A 24149-nucleotide genomic window follows, 5' to 3' on the forward strand; every position below is an offset into this window, starting at 1 on the left:
CTAAACAACAATCCAGCAGCAGAACAGCCAGAAACACTCTCCAGCCAACAACTTTCAGGGAGTAGCCATCAGGTGATGCTGGTGTGGAGTCATTTGTTTATTAGAAAATGTCTTTTTACCACAGAATTACTTTGTGTGAGCGTGAATGGATTGAAACTTGAACATCTATAAATGACTCTGTCATTTGGGTTTATGTTCTGCCTCTTTTGAGCGTTGTCTCATTCATCAGTAGCTTCGTCATCTTTTAAACCCAAACCAGAAACCTTTCTGTACTTCTTTGCTTGTTTGGCAGCGATTTTGTTTTATTCAGATATATTTTTATTGTTGGACTCTTTTATTATAACGAAATGACTACGAAGGAAGGAAATGACAGACATTACTGTCCTACTGTTGATTAGTAAATCATGCTGGAAGATGCTTTTATGTCATTGGCCATTTGGGAAAGCGATGACTAGCAATATGTTATTTACCTCCTAGTATTTAAACGGCCTGACAGTAACTCTGACGTCTGCTGTACATATGATAGATCACCGCTGTATTATCTGCTCCCTGCGCTCGTTGACGGAGGTGGCAGCCATTACTACGCTGCTGCGCTGTTTTGCGCCGTGATGGATCAGCTGTTAACTGAGCAGCTTTGTACTTCTCCGCTCTCTGCTGGGGCCGGAGGAGTGATGGGAGAAAGGTGAACGGAAATGAAGATAAAGCCCAGAAATCGGTGCGAAAAGAGTCCCAAACAGCTCCCTGTTTGGGATTCAGCGCGTCGGCGGGCGGATTGGGGCTAAGCCGGAGTAACTGACGAATGTCCTGTCCAGGGGCTGAGCTCGAACTAAGCTAAACTAAGCCTCTGAGCCGCCTCGGTGTGAACGAGGCTTTCTTGCCCAAACTCTTTCCCCGCTGCCCACCAAAGAGTTCAGCAGGAATTCCCTCACCTCTCCACTTGTAATTCATCCTGCACTGCAGGGTAAGCAAACTCGAATAGTGTGAAAAGGCTTTCATTACAAAATGTTAACAGTGGCAGCCAAGTGGCTCATAACCTCTTGTGCTAGTCAGCCCTCGCTCTCTCAGCCCTGTGTAAAGTTACTGATACGCTTTCAAATGTCTCTTTGCCCACGGCACTTTGGCTCTGTAGTATTTGCATGAGGTATGGCGCACACGTGATGAATGGATATCCAGTAAATCACGTGAAGGCATGTGACTTGTTGATAAATGTGTCAGTGAAATGCCAGCGCGGTGATTGATGTTGGGAGCAGCAGGCAGCCAGACAAGCTGTAAAATATATGAACAGACTTCCTAATTACACATTTTGTATCCTGGTCTATATGTTGTGGCAGCATCTCATTATGTTAATGATGACGTGTACTAACTTATTCTACACACGAGTGGTACAAGTGGACATGGTGTTAGTGAATAATTACTCTCTCCCACCTTTGCATGTTAAAAGTCGTCTGTGGTGAAGGCGTGGACCGTGTGAACTCTCTGACATGCCTCTCTCCTCCACCAGGCCCTGCAGCAGGCGCTGACTGAACACCAGGGGGAGGTGGACTATCTGACCTCGGCCGTTGAACAGGTCTTCCAGAAGGCCCCGGCCGATATCAGCCAGAGGTACAGTGTGTCTATTCAATAAGAACCCGGCACAGATAACTGCGCTGTGCTGGGTTTTTAGTCTCCTGTGAGCACTGTAATATTACATATAGATATGGATTAAGAAACAGTCATGAGAACAACATCAGAGGCTTCTTCTTCATTATGTGTCACACGCAGCAACGTCACGGTCTGAGTCAAGACTCTGAAAATGACAGGAGACGCACATAAACATACTGCATCCTCACAATGATGAATGAAAGGCAACAGAGACGACTTTGCATTAATTGCAGTATTTTAGTCACAGTGGAAAACAAGGGGTCTGGAACACCAATAATTACTGTAGCTATTAACATAAATGCATAAACAATGGTTTCAGACAATAAATCTGGCGTCATCTGTCTAGAAGGCAGTTCTGGCTAATTATTGCATTTCTCAGTCAATAACTGGTGTCCTTCATATGTTCATGCACAGAATGTACAGTATGTCTGTGCTGCTAATTCATTTTTTGTACAAAAAATATACTGTATATATATGAAATATTTATATAACTAAAATGATTTAATTATTACTATCCCAAACAATCAACAGAGGTCATGGTTAAAGCAGCGTTTGTGGCTTTCTGTGCTGCTGCAGGTATCGAACGGAGATGGACGCCGTCATGGCGCGCTGGCGGCGACTTGGCGCGGTGCTGGCAGACAACGTCCAGAGGATCCAGGAGCTCATGGCCAAACTGATGCAGTTTGAGGTGAGACGGTCGAGGAAGGAAGACATAAATAAGAGATGAAGGCTTGTAGTTAGTCACTAATGAGAAAACTCTGACTGATGGCTTGCATCGATCATAAAACCTGCTGTGTCACATCTATGTCAACCACATCCAGGTTTCTCCGTTTCTGTTTCTGCCTAATTAGACTGTGAAACCGACTTATTGTTCGATCTTCATATGTCTACGTTTAAAAAATGAGCGTTGTCTCAAAGAAGCTGTAACTATTTCACATGATAGAACTTAATGGATTAGAAAAATCTATTGGTTTATACTAGATTAAGCTTATTGATCATTTTCTCCTCCACTGCCCTGAGGACACTGGTCCATTTAGCCCAGTTCAACATCTGCTTTCACAACTCAATACAGAGAACAACCTAGTTTATCAATCTAGATAAATGTCACCGGCGAGAATCTGTGGTAGGAATTCAAAAGGCTTGTTCGTTGATGTTGTTGCTTTTGGCCTTTCAAAAAACAAACCTCTCGGTCCTGTCTTCACCCCAGAATGATGTGAAGACTTTGAAGAAGTGGATGGCGGACGTGGACGTGTTCCTCAACGAGGAGTGGCCGGCACTGGGAGACTCTGAAGCGCTGGAGAAACAGCTGGAACAGTGCACGGTGAGGACGCTCATCATCCCGACGCCACCGTCCACTAAACGGCCTCTTCTGGCGGCCTTGTTCCAAGTTAGGTTGCGTCACACACCGTATTTTATGTCAAACCACCAAATCGCTCGCATGTTCTAGATAGAAAGAAATTTGTCATTATGCTGAAAGGTCAGTCAGACTGATACAGTAAAAGCTTCAGAAAGGTTTATTCAGAGTAAATGAAAAGCACTTTGGATGAAAATGCCCCAGAGAATTCAGCAATCATAAAATAACGCATTTAAAATGTCCCTTTGGTAGGTGAGGAAATAGAAAATGAGCCGATAAACACTTTCACGGCTACTTGTACAGAAATAGTTTCAAAAATGAAAATAGAGCGAGTTGAATATTTCTCACCGGGACCAAAGCCATCCACTCACTGTGAAAACCTGCGCCCCGCTCACCCAGGCCCTGGTGAACGACATCCACACCATCCAGCCCAGCGTCAACGGCATCAACGAGGTGGGCCTGTACCTGAAGAAGGAGGCGGAGCCGCCGTTCGCCGCCCACATCCAGAAGGAGCTGGACGAGCTCAACAGGCAGTGGGAGCACGTGTGCAAGCAGGTGCGTGACGCGGGCCGCTGCGCGTACATGACTTGGTCCACTCCACAGCCAGCGTGTGTCTCTGCCCGCCCCAGGCCTGCGCCAAGAAGTCTGCGCTGAAGGGGGGCCTGGACAAGACCATGGCCCTGAGGAAGGAAATGCAGGAGATGCAGGAGTGGATCAACCAGGCCGAGGAGGACTACCTGGAGAGAGACTTCACCTACAAGACGCCCGACGAGCTGCGCAAGGCCGTGGAGGAGCTCAAGGTGCGCGAGGCTGAGGAGGATCAGGGAGCGGGAGTCGCAGGCGCCGCCGGCGCCACCGGCGCCGCTGCACATCAGTGGAGGCGCGCAGCGCTTATTATGAGTTACACTTGAGCTTCGTGGTTGTTTTATATGTCTGCCGCTGTCATAACACCGTAGTCACAACAGATTCTCACTAAGCGCATCACGAAGCACACGGATTTCATTAATTATTCGGAGATTGAGAAACGTTATTAATCTTAGTGGCAAAACGCTTTGTTATTTTAGAGCTGCTCTTTCTCAACAAAAAAAACACACGAAAGGAACACAACTACAGAAGCTCTACGAGAACAAAGAAATCTGGAGATAAAACTGGTGATGACATAAATAGTCGACTCCATGGAGAAGAAAACTTTGAAGCGGGTGATAAAATGTGAGGTGTTCTCGAGTTTAAAGAAGCACAGAGAAAAACATAGAGATTCAAACACAGTAAACCGGGCCATCGTCCAACCAGCGCTGACGTTTCCCTGTGTTTATCTGTGTGCACGTCTGAGCCCATGCATGAAACAACCTACAGGAAAAACAGTTCGCACAGTTTCACAAGTTAGATGCGTTTTCCTGCATTAGCAGTCAGTTACTCCGCCCTCAACTAGGTACCGCGTGATGAAATCCCTCATAAAACCGAGGCTTCACCACCATAAATGTGACATTACTGCTGCATGTGCACTACTCTGATCGTTCCCTGACAGCGCGGCTCGTTAAACACCTGTTTGGGCCTCGTCTCGGCCCTTCACGCTCCTGTCTGAGCTTCCCCCTCCACCAGTGGACCACCAGCTCGTCCTCTCCTCCCCTCTCTCTCTTCTCACATCTCGGCGTCTCCTTTTCACCCCCGTCGCCGCCTCTCTCCTTCAATTTGATATCAAATAATCGATCCCTTTATTCACCGCTGCGCTTTTTTTTGCATGTGTAACCTTAACGCGATGTAAATTGGCGACACTATTTGCTTTGTGATGTACCCAGTAGCCTCACAACCCCGCCCCCCCCCCCCCCCCCCCCCCCCTCGTCCCTTCCATTCCCCCCCGCCTGAAAAAAAGTTGACTTAGAGTCAAGTTGAAAATTAAAAATTGATTTCACTCTGCTTGCTCATGCTAATCTCCCTCCTCCTCCTCATTCGTCTTTTCACCTTCTCTTCTTCTCCACTCTTGAATCTCTTCGCTCCTCTAATCCTGCCGTCGCTCGCTCCTTCGCTTCTTTTCTCCCTGGGAAAATGTTAGCTCCACTTCTTCACCCATTGATTTGTTGGCTTACTTATTCACGCCATCTCTTCACACCCGGTGGCTTTGTCTGCTGAACATACATTGTTTTTCGTGTGTTGCATCATCTGTACCTCATCCATTAAGCCTCGTCTCTCACTTCTCTTGTCATCTGTCACTCCTGCTTCACATGTTGACCTCAGTGTCTATTGCAAGATTCACCTATGCGCGCCAGCTAAATGCATGAGCCCCATTTTACTCATCCAGACCCTCACCCATAATAATACTGTACTAACACTAACTTTCTGTACCTTTTTACTGTACGTTTGTAGCCGAATCTCAAACTCTACTGATGCACAGACCTCCTGAAACCTGAATTTCTCAGGCCGCTGTGTATTTTATATTTCTTACAAGCTTTAATCCATCTATTATTTAGTTCTCTGCAATGTTGTTGGGCAGGATTGGGGCATGAATTAATTTCAACGCATCTGCTAATTTCATTTCTGCAAAGACCTGCTGCACAGCGTGCATCATAACCTTAGCGCCGGACTCACAGTGAGTCGTTTTATTCTCGCTGAACTCCCCAGCAGCTGGAATCGAAGGTTCGATGCCATCGAGTAAAAAGACCACAAACCTGCATCGTGTTATGAGGACGCGTAACAAGTGACCTTGACCTTACAGCAGCGTTCAGCTCTGCGGCCCCAGAAAAAATCCATGTGTTTGTTCTTTCCCCGTGCGCCTCCTCAGAGGGCCCAGGAGGAGGTCCACTCCAAGGAGTTAAAGGTGAAGCTCCTCACCGACAGCGTCAACAGCTTCATCGCCAAGGCGCCGCCCACGGCCCACGATGCCCTGCGCTCCGAGCTGGACATGCTGACAGCCAACTACGAGCGCCTGTGCAGCCGCCTGGATGGGAAATGTAAAACTCTGGAGGTGCGTCCGTCTGCGTGCACGTCTGCTGTTGCGCGGTGCGTCCTGCACGTTATACAGGCGCTGAGGTGAAGCCACGTTGGCCCGAGGGTTGCAGGCTTTTCTTGCATTTTAGATGTTACCTGAGGACTGCAGGCTAAATGGAAGAGAAATCAATATTTATGAGCACGTCACATTTTAATGTTAATGTTTAATGTTTAAGATTTGCTGGATTGACACATATAGATGGTTTCATGCCCGGGTTGAAAATATTCATATGAAAATGGTTTTTCTACTGGCTTTAAACCAATACTATTATATAACTTTTTTATCATTCCTTCATGAATACAGCAAAATACAATAACGTCACAGGAAGCGGAGCCTCTTACAGTCAGTGACAGTGATATGTCAGAGTGAGCAGAATAAATAGGTTTAGTGCAACTCGGTTCAACAATTTGAGTGAATTAAGCAAACAACATTTTTTGTGTCACATGACATGACTTGGTCACATGACAAAGCCACTGTGGAGAGAGGGCAGGTCGTACCCCGTCCCCGCTGCCAGAGTCATCTAAAATGAACCAGGCTTGATTTTCCCCAGAACCCATGACTTTGCACATGATACACCCATGATACAGTACAACACCACAGGCAACTGGTGCTAATTTGCATCTGGAAACAAACTCATTAAACATGTTGATGTTCAACAGATGTAGATACAGTTACAGCCTGCACCCCTGCTGAATAGCAACTTGTCACGGTGGCACCAGTTTCTTTTCGTTTCCACCTGTTTTTAATACTTCCCCTCCCTCCTTCATCTCTCCGCCCTCCATCAACATCTTCACACTTTCCCCTGCTTCATTTTCCTGGCAACTAATTACCTCTGTGTCTTGGTATTCTGCATAATTCAACATTAAGCTCAAATTATTTTCTCAATTTCACTATTTGTGTTTTGTCTTTGCTGCCTTCCCTCTAACACAAAATCTTAGAGCTGACGTGCGTGTCTCCATTTACTTATCAGTAACAAATAACGCCATCATTAGCGTAATTGTGTGTGTGTTGTGTGTTTTCCAGGAGGTGTGGGCGTGCTGGTGTGAGCTGCTCTCTTACCTGGAGCAGGAGAACGCCTTCCTCGACCAACTGGAGCAGAAACTGGATGAGACGGAGAACCTGCAAGGAGGAGCGGAGGAGCTGCAGGAGGCCCTGGATGTGAGTGGAGGCAGTGGAGGTTTGCCTGGTGATGACAGGAGATGGCTCAACAAGCTCACGACAGCAGTCTGTCACTGGAGCACATGAAACAGAGCAGAGCTGAGCGGCTGAGAGTTGTACACAGCATGTTAATAAATGGAGTCAGTGCACATCCAGCTGAAATCAGATCAGATCAGACGCCCGGAAGGGTTCTTTCCCCACTCATTCTACTGAAGATGCTCTAGCACTCTAGCAACAAGCAAAATGTCCCAACATGCATTTTAACGTTGAACCTCAGAACGATTTGTTTGTTGGCAGTGGAGACAGAAGGAGATTATGTTAGCAAGCATTCAAAGAAAACCAACTCTGCTTTTCAGAGAATCCAATACAAGCCTGGCTGAGAAGGTACTGTATAAGATGTGTGTGTGTGTGTGTGTGTGTGTGTGTGTGTGTGTGTGTGTGTGTGTGTGTGTGTGTGTGTGTGTGTGTGTGTGTGTGTGTGTGTGTGTGTGTGTGTGTGCGCGTGTGCGTGTGTGTGTGTGCGTGTGTGTGTGTGTGTTTGACACAGCTCTGCATCCTGCTATTGGAGAAAGTGGAAGCGAGGCCCTGCAGAGGGAGTCAAGTAAAAGGCTTATGTGTTAACTCGAACTGGTTAATTTGCCTAAGCTGTGGATCACTTTAGAAGTAACATCCAGGGATTTGGTGAGATTAAACAATGCAAAAGCCTTAAGCCTCAAGGAAAGGATGCAGTTCAAGTTAAAAGGTATCAGCAGAAATGCAAATACCTGCCCACTCAGCTGGATTTGACCATGTTAAATAATCCGACAGGAGCCAGTCAGACTTTGGAGGATTTAACGAGATGTGAAAAACTGTTAATCACCGAGATCAGACCACCAGACCTTCGAGCCCCGACACCAACAACGCTTCATCCCTGCTGCGTGTTTCTGTGATGAGAGACCTGTGTGAAACAGACCACTGCTTTTTGAGCTGAAAGAAGAACATGGCCACTGTTAAAAATGGCAGCGCTTTGTCCAACAGCGTTTTTTGGACAGACTTAAGCTCCAGGGCTGTCTTCTGACCGCAGGACAGAGAGTAGTAACTGTGTGCGAGCGGGTGCTTCCAAATCTAAAAGTTCAGTGAGTGAAGTGAGTTTAATGTGGTGCTGGTGGCTGTGGCTTTGGGTTGATGGGTGTTTGTGTTTGTGCACAGAGCCTGGAGGTCCTGTTGCGTCATCCTGAGGACAACAGGAACCAGATCCGGGAGCTGGCCCAGACACTGATGGACGGAGGAGTTCTGGATGAACTGATACAGCAAAAACTCGACGCCTTCAACACACGATGGGACGAGCTCATGGCGAGAGTAAGATTTACACACACGTAGACAAACAGACCGCTACAGTACACGCTGTTACAGTAAGCGCATCAGCAGATTCTTCTGTCTCACGTCTCACAATAGATTTAGTCCAGGGTGCATGTTGTGTTACTCCTACATGTACCTCTGAATTGATGCATGCGTCCCCAGAGTCAGGGGTCTTCACTGTATGTAGGCTCATGCTGCTATTATTAAAAACAGCAGGAAGTTGTCATTGTCTGTTCACCCCATCAGCAGGACGTGTGTGCCCTAGTGAGATATCATGAAGTTACTAACTTTGCTATTTGACACCAACACCACAGGGACAAATTCAACTCAGAATTTAGGCTCTAAGCTATTAGTTTTTCATTAACACTCTTAATGGGTTCTTTAGGTCAACAGAAATAAGTGCTGTCTCCCCAAAGCTGGAAGACGGCTCCGACACACAACAACAAGTTGACTGGAAAATATTAGTGATGCACCTGAAGGAAAGTTTCTTCTCTCTCTTGAATTTTTTGCGACGGTGATGAGGTGAGGAGGTCGGTTCACGTGAACTGTTTTAGTGTGACTACGTTAGCAGCAGGGTCTTGTTCGTTGGTGTCCACCCAGTTCTAAACAGACTTTCCTATAGAAGCTTCGTGTCATGGGGCTGGGGCCAAGGATCAGCCGTCTGCAGCCCTGTTCAGTAAAGCACATCTGCAAGCATGAACAGCCCACAGCAAACTGCACATTACTCTATTGTCTTTCTATATGAATATTTGATATTTGTTTGCAGAAAACGACTTCTGATGTTTTTTTCAATGCAGAACCCAAACTCTTGTGTTTGTGTGGGTTCTAAAGGTCAGATTTCTTTTTCCCAGTTCCTTTAAATGGAGGGTTGTCAGTGGGACACGCAAGGAAACACCTCTGTTCAAACATAAGCCACCATTAAGACACACACACAGTAGGTTAGTTAAGATGTGTCTTGTCTTTTTTTGTCTTTGTCAAGGTTTCTTTAGGCTCCGGTTCGTCCCACTGCACAGTGCATCCATATAGAGAGCTTTAGTGTCCATATATTATATGTTTAAAGAATATGATTAGACATTAAACCATGTCAGTCAGCTTTCATGAGGCAAATGAGGGTTTATTGTACAGTACATATCTCACAGCAGGGATTTGGTTTGTTTTCCAGACAGGTGAAAGTTGACAGAGCTTGTGAATGAATGCAGCCAAATTATCTGCTGCGTTGTCACCTGTGCTGCTATTGTGACAAATAAAGCCACACAGAAGCAGAAGCACAGGTGAATGTACAGTATATGTACCTCCCATGACCACCTCGTCTGCAGGGTTAGAGTTGTTGTTGCAGGAGGGAGGAGCTCTGTGTTTTCTACAGAAATCAACATTCTGACATTTGGGCCATTGAACCTTGCAAAACACAAACTATTTAAATGTCAGCATGTGTTCCTGACATTTCATAAACCAAACGATTAATCAATGAATCAAGAAAGGCAGAATCCATAATGAAAACAGGCTTTGGCTGCGGCTCCGTTTTCATCCACACCCCGTTCTTCAGTCGTCGCCTGCTCCCTTTTATTGGTCCTCTACTTTTCCACTTCCCCTCCTTCCTCCTAACCATCATCAATAGCAGCGGCACAATCTCAGCCCATTGTGGTGATCCTCAGTGTCAGATTAGACAAACTTTGCCTGCACACACACAGACACACACTCATTGCCCACTAAGTTGATCCTTCCTCACAATAGAACCAGATTAATGTTCTTCTTGGAGCCCGATAAGCCTCCCTTTGTTCGACTACCCATCAGAGAGAGTGTGTGTTTGTGGGGTTGTTGGGGCGCTCTTTCATTTTACACTTTTTTGTGAGGAAGTGTCTTTGTTTGTGTCGTCTGGATGTGCTGGGAATCATTTTAGAGTCTTTGTTTCGCCGGGGATGTCGTGTGCGTGTGGGGTGAGGCCGGGCGGCTCACAGCCCTGTTTGCTCGTCGCCTACAGAGAGAACAAAGAGCTCAGAGACCTGACAGGAGAGTTTGTGAGTATCGCAAGACAGAAAGCGCTTCTTCTGCTCTTCTACCAACTTGTTCAGCCCAGTTTGAACAACACGTCAAAAGAGTTTTATACAGTAGTTTTGTGGCCGGACTCACAGTTGATACTTGACCAAAGTTACAATCTAAATTACTTTTTGTGTTGGGGTTTGTGAAGCTCATTCACTTCATAATGTACTACAGAATTTCATTAATCCAAATTCCTTGTATAGATTAGCTTCACTGAAGCCTTGAATATAATTACTGTGCAGACAACATTACATTGTTGCAGGAACCTTGTAAGACTTCTAATTAACAGATTAGGCACCGAACAATGTTTTGTCTTCCACATTTTGCTTTTATTGTGTGGCACGTCTATGCTAGTGGGACTGTGTTTAGTCATCAGCCCCGACCTTCGGTGAGAAACCCTGAACGTAAACAGGACCCAGCGCACAGCTTTAATCAAAAGCCAGTGTCATGGCATCGATGTTTGAGTCCAGCTTATACTACTGCTCAAATACTGTTGGTAATTGGAATTGATCAGCAGCGCTGACAGCGTAGGGGCGTCTTCCTCCATCACGGTTAACTCCAAACGTTCACTCAATTCCGATGTAGTAATTACTATATTTCTTATCTACGTCCTGCTTTTAATACAAGCAGGAACCGACCGTCAACACGAGGGTGTGGAGCAAACATTGTTCCACGGCTTCGCTCGGCGAGGAGGCACGTTTGTCGTTTTAATTCCAGCTGCTACACACCAATAACACGACGCGCTGCCTGCGCCGCCGGCGCCTTTGCCCACACAGGGCTGTTCAGCAAACAGCGATCCTCCATCTCCCGTGCTCACAATCGCCGCATCCGCCGCGTCGGCATGCGTGTGAGAAATAGTGAGCCGGTGTTTAATGAGAAAACGTATTCATGAGCCGACAATTGCCAGGGAAATGGAGTACATCGCCACGGGGAAGGTTGTTATCAATGTTTGTTTTAATATTTAATCTCACTCAACTTCTCATTTCATACATTATAAACTAAGACATGGGAGCGGGGAGGCGTAGAGGAGCCTGTGATCCAGCAGCTGGTCACAAACAGACAGAGTGACACAAGGGTTAAACGAGCTCAGGGCTATTTATATAGTCATTATCCTTGTGAATGGGATTAGCATGCTCACCTGTAACCACATATACACTCTCACTCCATCTCTGCACAGCTTCATGATGTAATAGCGGCGTCCGCTAGTTAATCTTGTAGACAGCCAGCGGGGGGAACGGGAGAGAGGACGCGGTTTAGGAGTCGCGGGGGCGCCCGGTGCTTCGCAGGGAGTGGACTGTGTGGTTCTTGGTGGCGACGCTGGAGCCGACAGCAGCCTCGGTGCTGCAGGTGACAAAGGGACGACATGAGAGAGAGGCGCCAGAGTCCGTCCGTCCACAGGGTACAGGCAGGGAAAGTGTGTTTGTACTGTACTGTATGTGTACACGTAGCTCCGGCTTTGTTTTGCATTGTGCTGCATGTACCTGTGTGGGACTGTAAATGTTCAGGACCAGGACAGTCCTGTGCAATATATATATATATATATAAATGTATATATTTATATATATACTGTATATAGATGCTACTTCTCTTCCTTCAAATGCACACATGCATCTGTTATTCACTGTAGTCTTATCAGGTTTTAGGTCTTGGATGATGCAGAAACAGGCAAAAAGGTTCACAAACTCTTGTTATTACTGTAAAAGATTTTAGGAAACAAGACAATGGTTTAAATATGTGAATGAAAAATCCCAGGAACCCTTTTAGGAGCTTAAACATGCGTATTATCTGAACCTCATGGGTGATTTTCACTGTTTATCTAAAGAGAAACTTTTTCTGCTGTGAGAAATAACTGTTAGGCTAAAAACACGGGCCACTCTTGTCTACTGATGTGTTCCCCGCCAGCTGTTTCCTGTATTTATAGGCGGCTTTACGTGTCCCCTCGTGGGCTTTTTAATGAGGTGTGGTGCGTTCCCCGCTTGTCCCCAGGCGGCGCACAGGCAGAAGGAGCTGGAGAAGAGCGTCCAGTGGGCTCTGGAGAACGACAGGACGCTGAAGCAGATCCAGGAGTCGCTCGCCAACACGGATCGCCACCTCGCCGCGTACCTGACGGACCGCATCGACGCCCAGCAGATACCGCAGGAGTCCCAGGTAGAGCCGCCACAGCGCTGCATGCGCTGAAGTACCAGTAACTGAGCTAGAGTACCTCCAACAGCACTGGCAGCTGCTTAGAGGGACACCACTCACACGTATGACACATACAGGTATATCAGCATACGTTTATAGGATACTTTGGCCTGCTTAGCATGAACTTTGAACTGCTATACACTGACTGTCAGAGAGAGAGAGAGAACAACAGACTGGAAAATATACCTAAAATTACAATTACTCTTAAGATTCAGACTTCCTCTGCTCAGCATGCAAAGAAAAGCAAGATGCAATGACAAATGCTCTTTTTCTCTCTGTGGTCCTAATTAGGCTTCAAGCTGCTTGGCACAGAGATGCCACTAAACACACACACACACACACACACACACACACACACACACACACACACACACACACACACACACACACACACACACACACACACACACACACCTCTCAGACAATTGACAGATGACTGATGAAGCAATAATGGCCTTAGTGATAAAATGACAGATACAGACGGGCCTGTGTGTGTGTGTGTGTGTGTGTGTGTGTGTGTGTGTGTGTGTGTGTGTGTGTGTGTGTGTGTGTGTGTGTGTGTGTGTGTGTGTGTGTGTTGAGAGAAGGGATGCAGAGATTACCTCCACGTGCTCTGTAGAATACTGGGGAAAAGCTGGGACTGAATTAGAGTTGCTGGGCGTGTTATATTAGAAAAAGAGAACCTAAAAAAAGACTGTGACAGCACATAGATACATGTCATTGGAGCTTTGCCGTTTTCACCTGTCTTGTTGATGCCTACTGCCCCCTTATGGTCAGCAGGCAACAGTGCACTGTCCAGTCAATTAAACTTCAAAATATTAGAGCTTAGTTTTTTTTATAATTTTTAATAGAAATAGTTTTCAACATTGATTTGAGGTTTTCTGATTTCATGACTGTGTGAGTAACAGAAAATCCAGTCAGAGCTGGATGGCCATGAAACAACGCTGGAGGACATGAGGAACAAGAACCAGGACAAAGACCCGTCTGACAGGATCATGAGTCAGATAGACCTTACCCAGGTACGTCTACTATAGTAGCACTTTAATATAAAGTAAGATGAACAAGACAAGGCTTATAGCTTTTAGGGTAACACACCTGGAGAAAATGTAGAAATGTGACTTCTTCAAGCTCATAGATTTTCTTTTATGAGGTTTTCTCTCAGGCACTTTTGTTTGTGACTCTCAACTTCAAATTGCCTCTGTGCAGAAAATGCTGGCAGACGTGTGGACCAAGTTCCGGCTCTTCCAGAAGCCGGCCAACTTCGACTCCCGGCTGGCCGAGTGCGAGCGCGCGCTGGCCGGGGTCAAAGGTCAAGTGGGGCTGCTGGACATCGGCAGCGTGGAGCACGACGTGGTGCAGTCGCAGCTGGAGCAGTGCGTGGTGCGTTGTTGTCGCGGGGCCCACGACACTCGGCCGCCACGTGACGCGCGCGCAGACCACGTTAACCCTTTGTTGTCCGTGCGCGTCATACAGAAGTTGTACAAGGTGCTGAGTGAAGTGAAGGGGGAGGTGGAGACGGTGATCAAAACCGGCAGGCAGGTCGTGCAGAAGCAGCAGACGGAGCAGCCCAAAGAGCTGGACGACAGAGTAACGGCCCTCAAGCTGCTCTACAACCAGCTGGGAGCGCAGGTGAGGCGCACGCGCGTCCGGGGGGAGAGCCCGATGCCGCTGCGTCCACTGTAAACGTCTGCATTCACAGGTGACCGAGAGCAAAGTGGAGCTGGAGAAGAGCCTGAAGTTGTCGAGGAAGCTGCGCAAGGAGCTGAACGCGCTCACGGAGTGGCTGGCGGCGACCGACGCGGAGCTGACGCGGCGCTCGGCGGTGGACGGGATGCCCAGTGACCTGGAGGCGGAGGTGGAGTGGGCGCAGGTAGGACGCGATACAGGCTTAGTTACCACGGAATCTGTTCTCTCCCCAAACACTGTTAGCGCATGTGCTCGGTGCTAATTAATACCACGTCCTGAAGGACGCTGTTCATTCTCTCTGACTACTTGACTCGCGACATAAACACGTCCTAATCAGCGGTTTCTCCGTTCTACTCGACGTGTTCATGCAACAAAATAAACTACTAAACATTTTCTCTGCCTCAGTCATTTTCTCCCCACAGCTCTGAGCCACTGAGTTGTTTATATACTGCATTTACTGTCACATTAACAAGTGTTAATCACATTCAAGTGATTTGAACCCAATGGCATTTTTTACCTTGAGAACCTTTGTTTTCAGACTCAAACCATTGTCCTTTCGTCTCTCTGTGTCCTCCCAGTCCATTCACGGGGAGATCGAGAAGCGTCAGCCGCAGCTGCAGGCTGTGGTGGATCTCGCTGAGGCCCTCAAGGCCGTGCTGCGGGGCAACGGAGGCCTGGTGGACGACAAAGTCAGCCTGCTGCACTGCAACTGGATTGCAGTCACATCCCGAGCAGAAGAATGGCTCAACCTGCTGCTGGTCAGAGACAAAACTTTGCTCAGCTGTGTCTCGCCGTGTCTATTCCATCTTAGGGCTAAAATTAGTGCAGGGCCTCTAAAAATATCACAGCATCCAGAATTATTTGCCCTTTCTCTCTCTCTCGCTCGCTCTTTCTCTCTCTCTCTCAGGACTACCAGCAGCAGATGCAGAAGTTAGATAAAGAGATAGAGGAAGTGAACAGATGGATCGATGGAGCAGAGAAAAAGATGGATGACATAGACAGCCATGGACCCAACGACGCTGTGCTGAAGGTTGGAATCTTTATACACTCCGTGTTTTTTCGGCTTATCTGATTTAAACTCTGTAGATTCGAAATCAGTGACTGTGTTTTTTACATGAACACTCAGACAATGAACCACTGTGCTTTGTGGTTATTAGCTGTGGGGAGTGAGAAACCATTAACACTCTCTTATCGCTGCGTATCACTAGTGACCTTTCACTGCCTTTTTCACTGAGTTGTATGAAGTGGATGACAAACTTATACTTACCTTACCTTATACTGAACAGTGACACACATCGGCGAGTCTGACACACAGTGCTTATAGATTGTCTGTACTTCACATTCATCCACAAATATCAGGAATTCTTCACCAATACTCAAGTATTACTAGATCAAACCATCCAGATAATCCAGGTCAAGGTCAAAATAACTGTGACCTCATTCTCGTCCAATTAACATGATTTAATTTAAAACAAGAGGCTTCTTTAGTCTTTTGTGTTGTCTTCCATGACATGGTCTGAGATCGCATCTCGTTCACGACAGAGTCTTAGTTTAAATGTTTTACTTTACAACTAATGACATTATAAAACACGCTAGTTTGTTTGGTGCTTCCAGTGCATCAGTCTAGCTCTGTGTTTGCATCCAGGTGCTCCGTGCAGAGCTGGAGCTGACGAGGGGCCGGATGGAGGAGGTGCAGGCTCTAGCCCAGGATCTCATGTCCACCAGGGGCGAAAACTGCCAGGTCCAGGTTGGACCCAAAATAAAGCAGCTCAACCAGAGATTTGACAGCATCGCGCAACGCATTGCCTCTGGACTGGTAGGAAACGCAGACAGATAAACCCTCTGAAGGATCTTATTGTGAAATTCGGGCTGTGAGCTTTAATTAAACTGTCAGTGGTTATTTGTTACTGTGGCTTGTGAACGCTTTCAACTTTAAATTAATTTGTCTAAATACTACATAATCCAAGCTGTCTCCATAAATTTACTTCACACTCTCTGCAAACACACTCCAAACTCTCCCTAAGTGTCACTAAATAGACTTTAAACTCTCACTAAATGTACTTTAAACCACTTGTAACAGACTTCAAGCTCTCACACTAAATTTACTTCAAGCTCCCACTAAATCTTCTCTAGCCTCTCTGACTAGATTTACATTCTCATGGCCACAACGGTTTTTTTTTTCTTGCATGTCTGTGAGCATTTGCATCTTTTCTGTGTGTGCGTGTCTATGTGTGTGTGTGTGTGTGTGCGTGTCTGTGTGTGTGTGTGCCAGACGGCAGCATCAGCCAAGGAGCTGGAGCAGTATCACAGCGAAGCACAGATCTGGCTGGAGCTCCTGGAGGAGGAAGTCAAACAGGGAGAGAACCTGAAGGAGGAGGACTTCCAGGAGGACAAGGTTTACACAAGATGATCACCCCAGCTGTTTGGACTTCCCTTCATGTTATCTGATCATTCATAAGTAATGCGTGTGTGCGTGCGTGTGCGTGCGTGTAGGACTGTGAGGAGGGAGCAGTGAAGGAATTACTGTTGAAGGGAGAGAATCTACAGAAGCGAGTGCCCGACCAGGACAAGAGAGAGCAGATCAGACTGAAACACAACCAGCTCAACAGCAAATACAGCACAGTGAAGGTAGGAGAGCAACTTATTCATGGGTCTGTCGTCATCCGCTCTATGTGTGTCTGATCTGTGTGTGTGTGTGTGTGTGTAGGACCTGCGTGTGCTGAGGAACAGGAAAGCCCTGGCCATCGCGCCCCAGTGGTACCAGTACAGGAGGAAGTCACATGACCTGCTGGCCTGGCTCAACGACATCCAGCGCAGCGTGGACCAGCTGCCCGACCCCCCGGAGGGAGAGAGGGTCAAGGTGATGGGAGATAGACACACACACAACCAGACACTGACAAACAAGTGTAAGGTTTAAGATTCCACCTCTTTGTCTTCATCTCACATTCTGTCTCATTGGTTTTTTTGTTTGTGTCAAACGTCTCGTCGTTGCTCTTCCTCTCAAGTTATTTTTCCAAATAATAATTCTCACGTCTGTTTAATTTCATGATGGCAGATCCTCTCTTGCCCCCAGTAGAAACTTCTGTAGTAGGGCTGGAAGAAAAGGAATCCATCAGGAAGCATTTTAACATCAATATATGATTATTATTAACAGTAGCAGCAGAAGAACTCATGAAAGAGTTTCAGTGCTTCTCAACACACATGACACAATTACTTTCTACCTGTTGCTTTTAAGTGTTCAAAGTTCTCAGTTTGATTTAACATACTGTATGAAGCCTTGATTTTATTAGTGTGCAAGGTTTTGGGAAATGGACATTGAATTTTGCATCTACAGTCACTAGAAAAAAACCTCTTAGCGCCTGAATGTTGGACTGCTGCATTAATAAGAAATGCTTTAAAAGTGTCTATTAATTCTCTTTCGGACCTTTATCATTAAATACCATCAAAATAAGCTTCCGATTGGATTTTTGTGCTACTTGCTACTCTCCAACATATTTAAATGTGGTTTTTAAATTTCAAAGCCAAATATTGATTAGTGATTTAATTTCAAGTTCAATGTTATGAGATTTGAACCTTTGCAGCTTTTCTTTTTTGCAGACCCACTTACCCACTGCCATTATTATGACCGTCCAGTTCTGCCAGCACAGCCACGTGCGTTAATGATAATGATATATTGATGGCGATGCTCTGAACCACTGCAGCTGTGGCCAAACCCCGGCCCGCCTCTGTTTCTCTGCCCCCGCCCTGACTGTGTACATGTGTGTCTTTTACTTCCAGATGATCACTATGACATTTCGCTAAGCGGACGTGTAACGTGCTCGCCTCACCTGTCAGTGCCGCGACTGAGATCACACCCCGCCACCCCTCCATCACACACATCTATGCATCTTCTCACCTCCTCATCCCTCCATGCACACACTCACAGACACAGCTCCTCTGCTCTGGTCACTGATTGTACCCCAGTCTGTAAATAAAGTCTTCTGGCAGTGTTCGCCTCCTAATTACAACATTGCTTCCTTATTTCGAATGGATTGTTTGAATGGAGCCACATTCAATATCAATACAATATCCGTGTTGGAGTGTCTGCTAGTGCAACAAACTTGTTGTGTTATATTTTAATTCTGTATTAATTGTCCCTGTGTGTGTGCGTGTGTGTGTGTGTGCGTGCATGTGTGAGTGTGTGAGTGTGTGTGTGTGTGTGTCCGAGCACATCCACATGCTTCTCTGTGCCCTGTCATGCCCCTGCTCCCCAGCGGGCTCGGTCAGTAGCAACTCAACACCTGGTTGATTTTGTCCAATAGGAAATTGGCTCAGAGTTCGACAAGAAGAAGGAGGAGCTTAAGGAGGTGCAGGGCTTAGCCAATCAGCTGTCAGAGGCTGGAGCCGCCAAGCTAGTGGAGCCCCGCCAACTCCAGCTCAACACGCGCTGGGTTGAGGTGGAGGGCAAGTTCACGCCCATCAAAAGACACTATGTGAGTTTCACTAGGCACGACTTCTATACCTACAGTACTAACTCCAAGTACAACTAACTAGACAAGTTCTCAATAATACCTACGTGTATGTGAGTGTGTAGGAAGGTCCAGTCACTAACTATAAACCTGCTTGTGGAGGTTTGCTCTGTAAAAGATACAATTCAAATAAATCAGAAAAGTAATTGGATTCCATTTAAGTGCTGAGTCAGCAAATAAAGGTTGGAGGAGATTCATTTCAAACATAAAATGAAAGAGTAGTCAGTGTATGGGGGGGGGGTCATTAAGATACAGTACTCACTATGCGATAAATCCTGAGCTAGCACCTGCATGTGGCATCAGGGGGAACAATTAGCCTGGCTGCATTCAAAGACACCGACTGGCCGCTTCCTGTCTCTAGAACCTCTCACTAGGTGAGCAGCTAACTTTGCCGCTGGCATTCAGTGCGTTCCTAGTGTCGGTGCTACAGACGGGAACCTGAAAGTCTCATTTCCTATTCATTAGTACTTTGCATCCTACACAAACGAGAATCATCAGCCTTAGTCTGTAACTGCACTGTGTTATACACACAGCTGTATTACGTTGAGTGTTTTACTCTCTAAGATATAAACCTGTCAAACTGATGTGAATTGGCAGTGAATCACACTGTCATCTACAGCGCTCAACACAGTTTATTCTAGCAACAATATTTATAGAACCTACTCTATATGAAGCCTCAAATCTTTATCATATTATAAGCTGTAAAGAGGATTAGAGCAGTTTTGAGGTGATGGAATTGCCCCTAGAGTCAAACCCTGAGTTGCTTTTTTTGTCTTTCTTTGCACATTCTCATGTGTTCTGTGTGCAGCACATGTGAAGCATGCTCACATGTCTGAATCCCATCGATTGCTCTGTCTGGATCTGTGTCTCTGCATGCACCTCTGCCAGCCAGCCATGCCACATCCTCACAGCTCTCTCAACCACGCGCACACTAACCCCGCTGAGAGGACTCACACACACATGATTAGTGTCATTTCAGTCTTTATGAACCAGCGAGTGAGCAGCGCTGCTCGGCTTCGCTGTAGTGCTTTAAAGCGGAGAGCAGACCGGGTCCGCTCATCTGCTCCACTCAGGCTGCTTAGACCCTTCAGTGCATTATGAAGGACTCTCCAGCAGTAATCATTAGAAGACACGGGGCCACTTCATTTTCCATAGTCTACAAATGGATGTGGGTCCTCTGTAATCACAAGCCGGGGACAACTTTATAGCACTGCATCTAAACAAGTGTAATAAATACACTTTGTGTATTAGCTAATACAATGTGAAAGTGATGAGAGGTCCACAGCAGGCTATCAAAGACCTTCTCTATCTCTGCTGTTAGAATAAAAGAGAAATACTTTGGATTTCTTCCTTACCCTCAGTTTGAGATTAATCCAAATTTTAAACTGAAGGAAGAAATACAGGTTTTTAATAAATGTATGTAGTCAGTGTAGGACATGAATGTTTTGGTGAAAATGCACCAGACCACGCAACCTCTCCACCTCAAAAGCTGCAGCCGTCCATCAGGAGCGACGGCGCCCGACTTTATGTTTTGCATTAGCAGACGTGGCAGCAGGAAAGGCAGCAAACAGGGTCAGAATGACCAAAAAACCCAAGTTGTGCACTTGTGGAAATAGCCACAGAGAGATTCAGGAAAATGCCACAGTGCTGGTGCAGAGCAGCACAGGCTGCCCGCTCCCTGCACCAAAATAGAGTCCGAGTCATTTTCATCTCCTCAGTGCCTGGGCAGCAGTGAATCATTGTGGCATATGGTAAAGTCAGACACACAATTGGCTCCGACTGCTACTACCGCCGTCTGTGCTTCATGCACCTCTAGTGGTTTAATACAAAATCATATTTAGATGTGTATTCAGTCCAAGCCCTATAGAAAAAATAGAAATAGACCAGATTGTTGGAGTGGGAGGCACCACTTAGATTTCTGCTCTGTCCTCTCCTCAAGGAAAAGCTCTTTTTTTCCCTTTTAACAGTGGAAGCGTGACAATCTCAGACCGAGCACAGATTTGTGAAACTGTCTCACGAAGCTAAATTAACTTGGTGGTTTTCAAAGTTAACGTTTAAAGCACTTAAAACCTCATTTAAATTTGAAAGGTCCATATTCAACCGCGGCGGAGGGATACGCTCTACAGGTACATCGTCTTTAGGCGTCTGTAAATCAGAAGTAGAAACATAAGGAACAGATGTCAGACACCAACCGAATCCTAAATACGCATGTTCAAAGAGTTGATTGAGTTGATTTTTGGTAAAGCAGTAGAAAAACAACTACGGTTCTGCTTATTTTAAATTTCACCTTTGGATTTAGTTTCACACGGAATGAGACATGTGAATGTTGATATTGGACCCTCACGTTCTTTGTGAAGTGTCACATGGCATGCAGCTTTAACACCAACTTAAAAATGCTGAACTGTTCCTTAAAACTAACAAATAATCCTCACTGTGGCCATATTCGAATGCTTAAACCTCTAAAACAACTGTCGATCTGAACTGAACACAGCACAATGTACAGCACATTTAACCACATACATTCATTAAGGCCACTTTAAACTCCGCTGCTTCGGTTTAATCCATTTTTAAACATGACTGAAGTTGAGTTGCAGTGGTTAATTCACATTTCTTTTAAAAGAGAGAGCCACCAGACAGAGCAATTACCTCCCTGCAGTCGCTGAGTGAATCAGCCTGAGCACTCATCCCACCCCCTTACTCACATTATTACTGTCACACCAGGCAGAGCCAGAGCCTACTTGTTAACTTAAGGCCGGCACCAATCATTAACTTTCTATGAAGCTGCTATTAATGCTAATATGTGTGTCTTATTTTGGGTTAATTAAAAAGTGTCATTTGAATGGGGGACGCGATTGTGCCGGCGACATGAGCATAACAATGAGGTGAAACGAACACAGCGCTAATAGGTTGGTATCTCCCCACCGCGGAGAGCCGCTTCATTCGCCACGCTGACTTACACTATTGTGTGTCATGGTGGAGGGGAATGAAAAATTCATTTCAGCCACTGATTTCAAGAGTTAAATGAGAAGCTTGAGTATGTGGAGGTAGGTTGACAGAAGGTTTTAAAGGGGGTTTTAGATAGAATGTTTTAGCCCTGAAGTCAAACAACTACAAAAAGATTGAAGATTCAAAATTTATCATCTAAAATTAATCTAATGGCTGTCAATATTATAAAATATTTATTTATGTATGAAGTTAATTTTTCTATTTGTTGTGCCTGTTTGTTTGTGCGCTTTCCCTCCTGTGTGTGTGTGTGTGTGTGTGTGTGTGTGTGTGTGTGTGTGTGTGTGTGTGTGTGTGTGTGTGTCTGCACAGGACTACCTAACCGAGCTGCAGGCGTTGCTGTGCTCTGTGTCAGAGACGGACTTCAAGCTGTACTCTCCTGAATACTGGCCTGCAGCGTATTATAACCTGCCTCAGCAAGATCACTGCCTGAAGGTCAGTTTCTGTCTGAGCCACAGATAATATCCCTCAGAAAATAATCTGGTGAACAGTTCAGGTCACGGCTAAACAGGGACTTTTCACATCTTCAAGTTGTACAATAGAGTGTAAGAATAGAATAAAAGTGTCACTGCTTAATCATAGACAGATGGAAAGAGAAATTGTTTAAACGTCATATTAAAAAAATACAAGAGACAAAAAGAAGGTTCTTGATTGAGAATATTCATGTTGCAAATTTCCGATCTCAACAAAACAATCTAAAGTCTAGTAATGGGAAGCCTTCTGACCCTCACCTTGTAAACCACAGGAGGTGAAGGGCAGCATTGACAAGCTGCGCGGCCCGGTGGAGGGAGCCCTGGGCCGCAGGGAGGCGATGGTGGCAGACGCTCGTCCCATGGAGGGTCTCAGGATCAGAGAGGCTTCTGACCTCCTCAATACAAACTGGGACAAAATGAACAAGCTCTACCAGGACAGGCTGAAGTAAGGATGCTGGGAGAGGGAGAAACAAATGACATTTTGTAGCACAGACAAATCAAAAAAATACATATCTATATGTTTGAAGGCGTTGGCAGGAATGTAACTCCAAGTGGCAGAAGTTCACTTGGGATCAGAAGGCGCTGGACGACTGGCTGAGTGATGCTGAGAGCACTTTGAAGCGAGCCGAAAGTGAGCCAGTAGCACACAGACAGCGCCTCAGGGTACGAAGCACACACACACACACACACACACACACACACACACACACACACACACACACACACACACACACACACACACACACACACACACACGTGTGTGTGTGTAGCGATGCTGCAGTGTAGTGTTACATTCAATGGCAGATTCCTTGCATCTGAAGAAATGCATTCAGACATATGAACATGAACTGTGTATCAACACATCGTTTGTGTTATAAAACAGCTTACATGTAGGTTAGATTTAAACAGGATTTGTTAACTTCCTCTGTGTATTTAGGTATAAAAATATGGAAATTTCCCAACTTTTATATCTCTAAATGTCAACAGCGCTGGCCTACTGTACTCAGTAAACAAATAATTACACCACAGGATCCTTTTCTCTTCATTAATTATTTAGAAAATACACAAAAATCCCCACAGTGCATCACAGAATGCTCCAAACAGAGACACTGTAGGATAACAACATGATACTGAGTGTGTTTGCTTGTCGCTGGTGGTATCTGAAATCAGGCTCACACACACACACACACACACACACACACACACACACACACACACACAGAGATTGTCAGGAGGAGAAAGTAGTGAGTGTCTGACAGTGGAGTCATCCATGATACAAACACAACGCTTTCCTCTTTTAGGTCTTATGTAACAGCATTATATCATCAAATTTGGCATTTCAACATCAACCCCCAAAACTGCAACTGAGGATTATGAAAAGCAATTTAATTTCACTGTGGAACAATGGCTGTTGAACTCACAGAAGTCTGGATTATTAATGTCCTGTATGTACTGTAGGGATGTAAAGAACATAAAGGGCTGCTCTACAGTAGCGGCTGTGGTTAAACTCATGCACTCAATCGGCTCGTACTGTTACACAGGGTGATCACATCGTGAGACACGCCCGCTCCAATCTGGGATGCTGTGAACAGCTTCCAGTGTCCACCTGCAGAGACAGGGATGCAAGTGCTACTGTATGTGTGTGTGTGAGAAAGAGAGAGAGAGAGAGAGAGAGAAAGAGAGAGAAAAAGAGGAAGAAGAAGAAGGACTGTTTGTCTAGAGAGAGACAGGACCATCTGGTGCCTCAAATCACACAATGTGCCACCTGAACCACTCTCCATCCT

General features: G+C 45.8%; 1 protein-coding gene across 22 annotated transcripts in view; it reads left to right on the forward strand.

The window, feature by feature from the left end:
- dmd (dystrophin) overlaps positions 1–24149 on the forward strand; it is a 192541-nt gene that overhangs the window by 117673 nt on the left and 50719 nt on the right. For 21 of the 22 annotated variants that reach the window (XM_055507121.1, XM_055507119.1, XM_055507109.1 and 18 more), the window contains 23 exons: positions 1502–1602; positions 2218–2329; positions 2849–2962; positions 3395–3550; positions 3625–3795; positions 5772–5954; positions 7002–7136; positions 8325–8474; positions 12498–12659; positions 13604–13714; positions 13902–14075; positions 14169–14324; positions 14395–14565; positions 14960–15139; positions 15289–15411; positions 16027–16197; positions 16654–16776; positions 16875–17009; positions 17089–17241; positions 18683–18853; positions 22205–22327; positions 22638–22810; positions 22893–23028. In XM_055507121.1, the coding sequence (XP_055363096.1) occupies positions 1502–1602; positions 2218–2329; positions 2849–2962; positions 3395–3550; positions 3625–3795; positions 5772–5954; positions 7002–7136; positions 8325–8474; positions 12498–12659; positions 13604–13714; positions 13902–14075; positions 14169–14324; positions 14395–14565; positions 14960–15139; positions 15289–15411; positions 16027–16197; positions 16654–16776; positions 16875–17009; positions 17089–17241; positions 18683–18853; positions 22205–22327; positions 22638–22810; positions 22893–23028 (3384 nt within the window). The remainder of the gene's footprint in view (positions 1–1501; positions 1603–2217; positions 2330–2848; positions 2963–3394; positions 3551–3624; positions 3796–5771; positions 5955–7001; positions 7137–8324; positions 8475–12497; positions 12660–13603; positions 13715–13901; positions 14076–14168; positions 14325–14394; positions 14566–14959; positions 15140–15288; positions 15412–16026; positions 16198–16653; positions 16777–16874; positions 17010–17088; positions 17242–18682; positions 18854–22204; positions 22328–22637; positions 22811–22892; positions 23029–24149) is intronic. The other variant, XM_055507117.1, reaches the window with a different exon arrangement.

This window comes from Betta splendens, chromosome 2 (assembly GCF_900634795.4).
Source record: "Betta splendens chromosome 2, fBetSpl5.4, whole genome shotgun sequence".
NCBI lineage: Eukaryota > Metazoa > Chordata > Actinopteri > Anabantiformes > Osphronemidae > Betta > Betta splendens.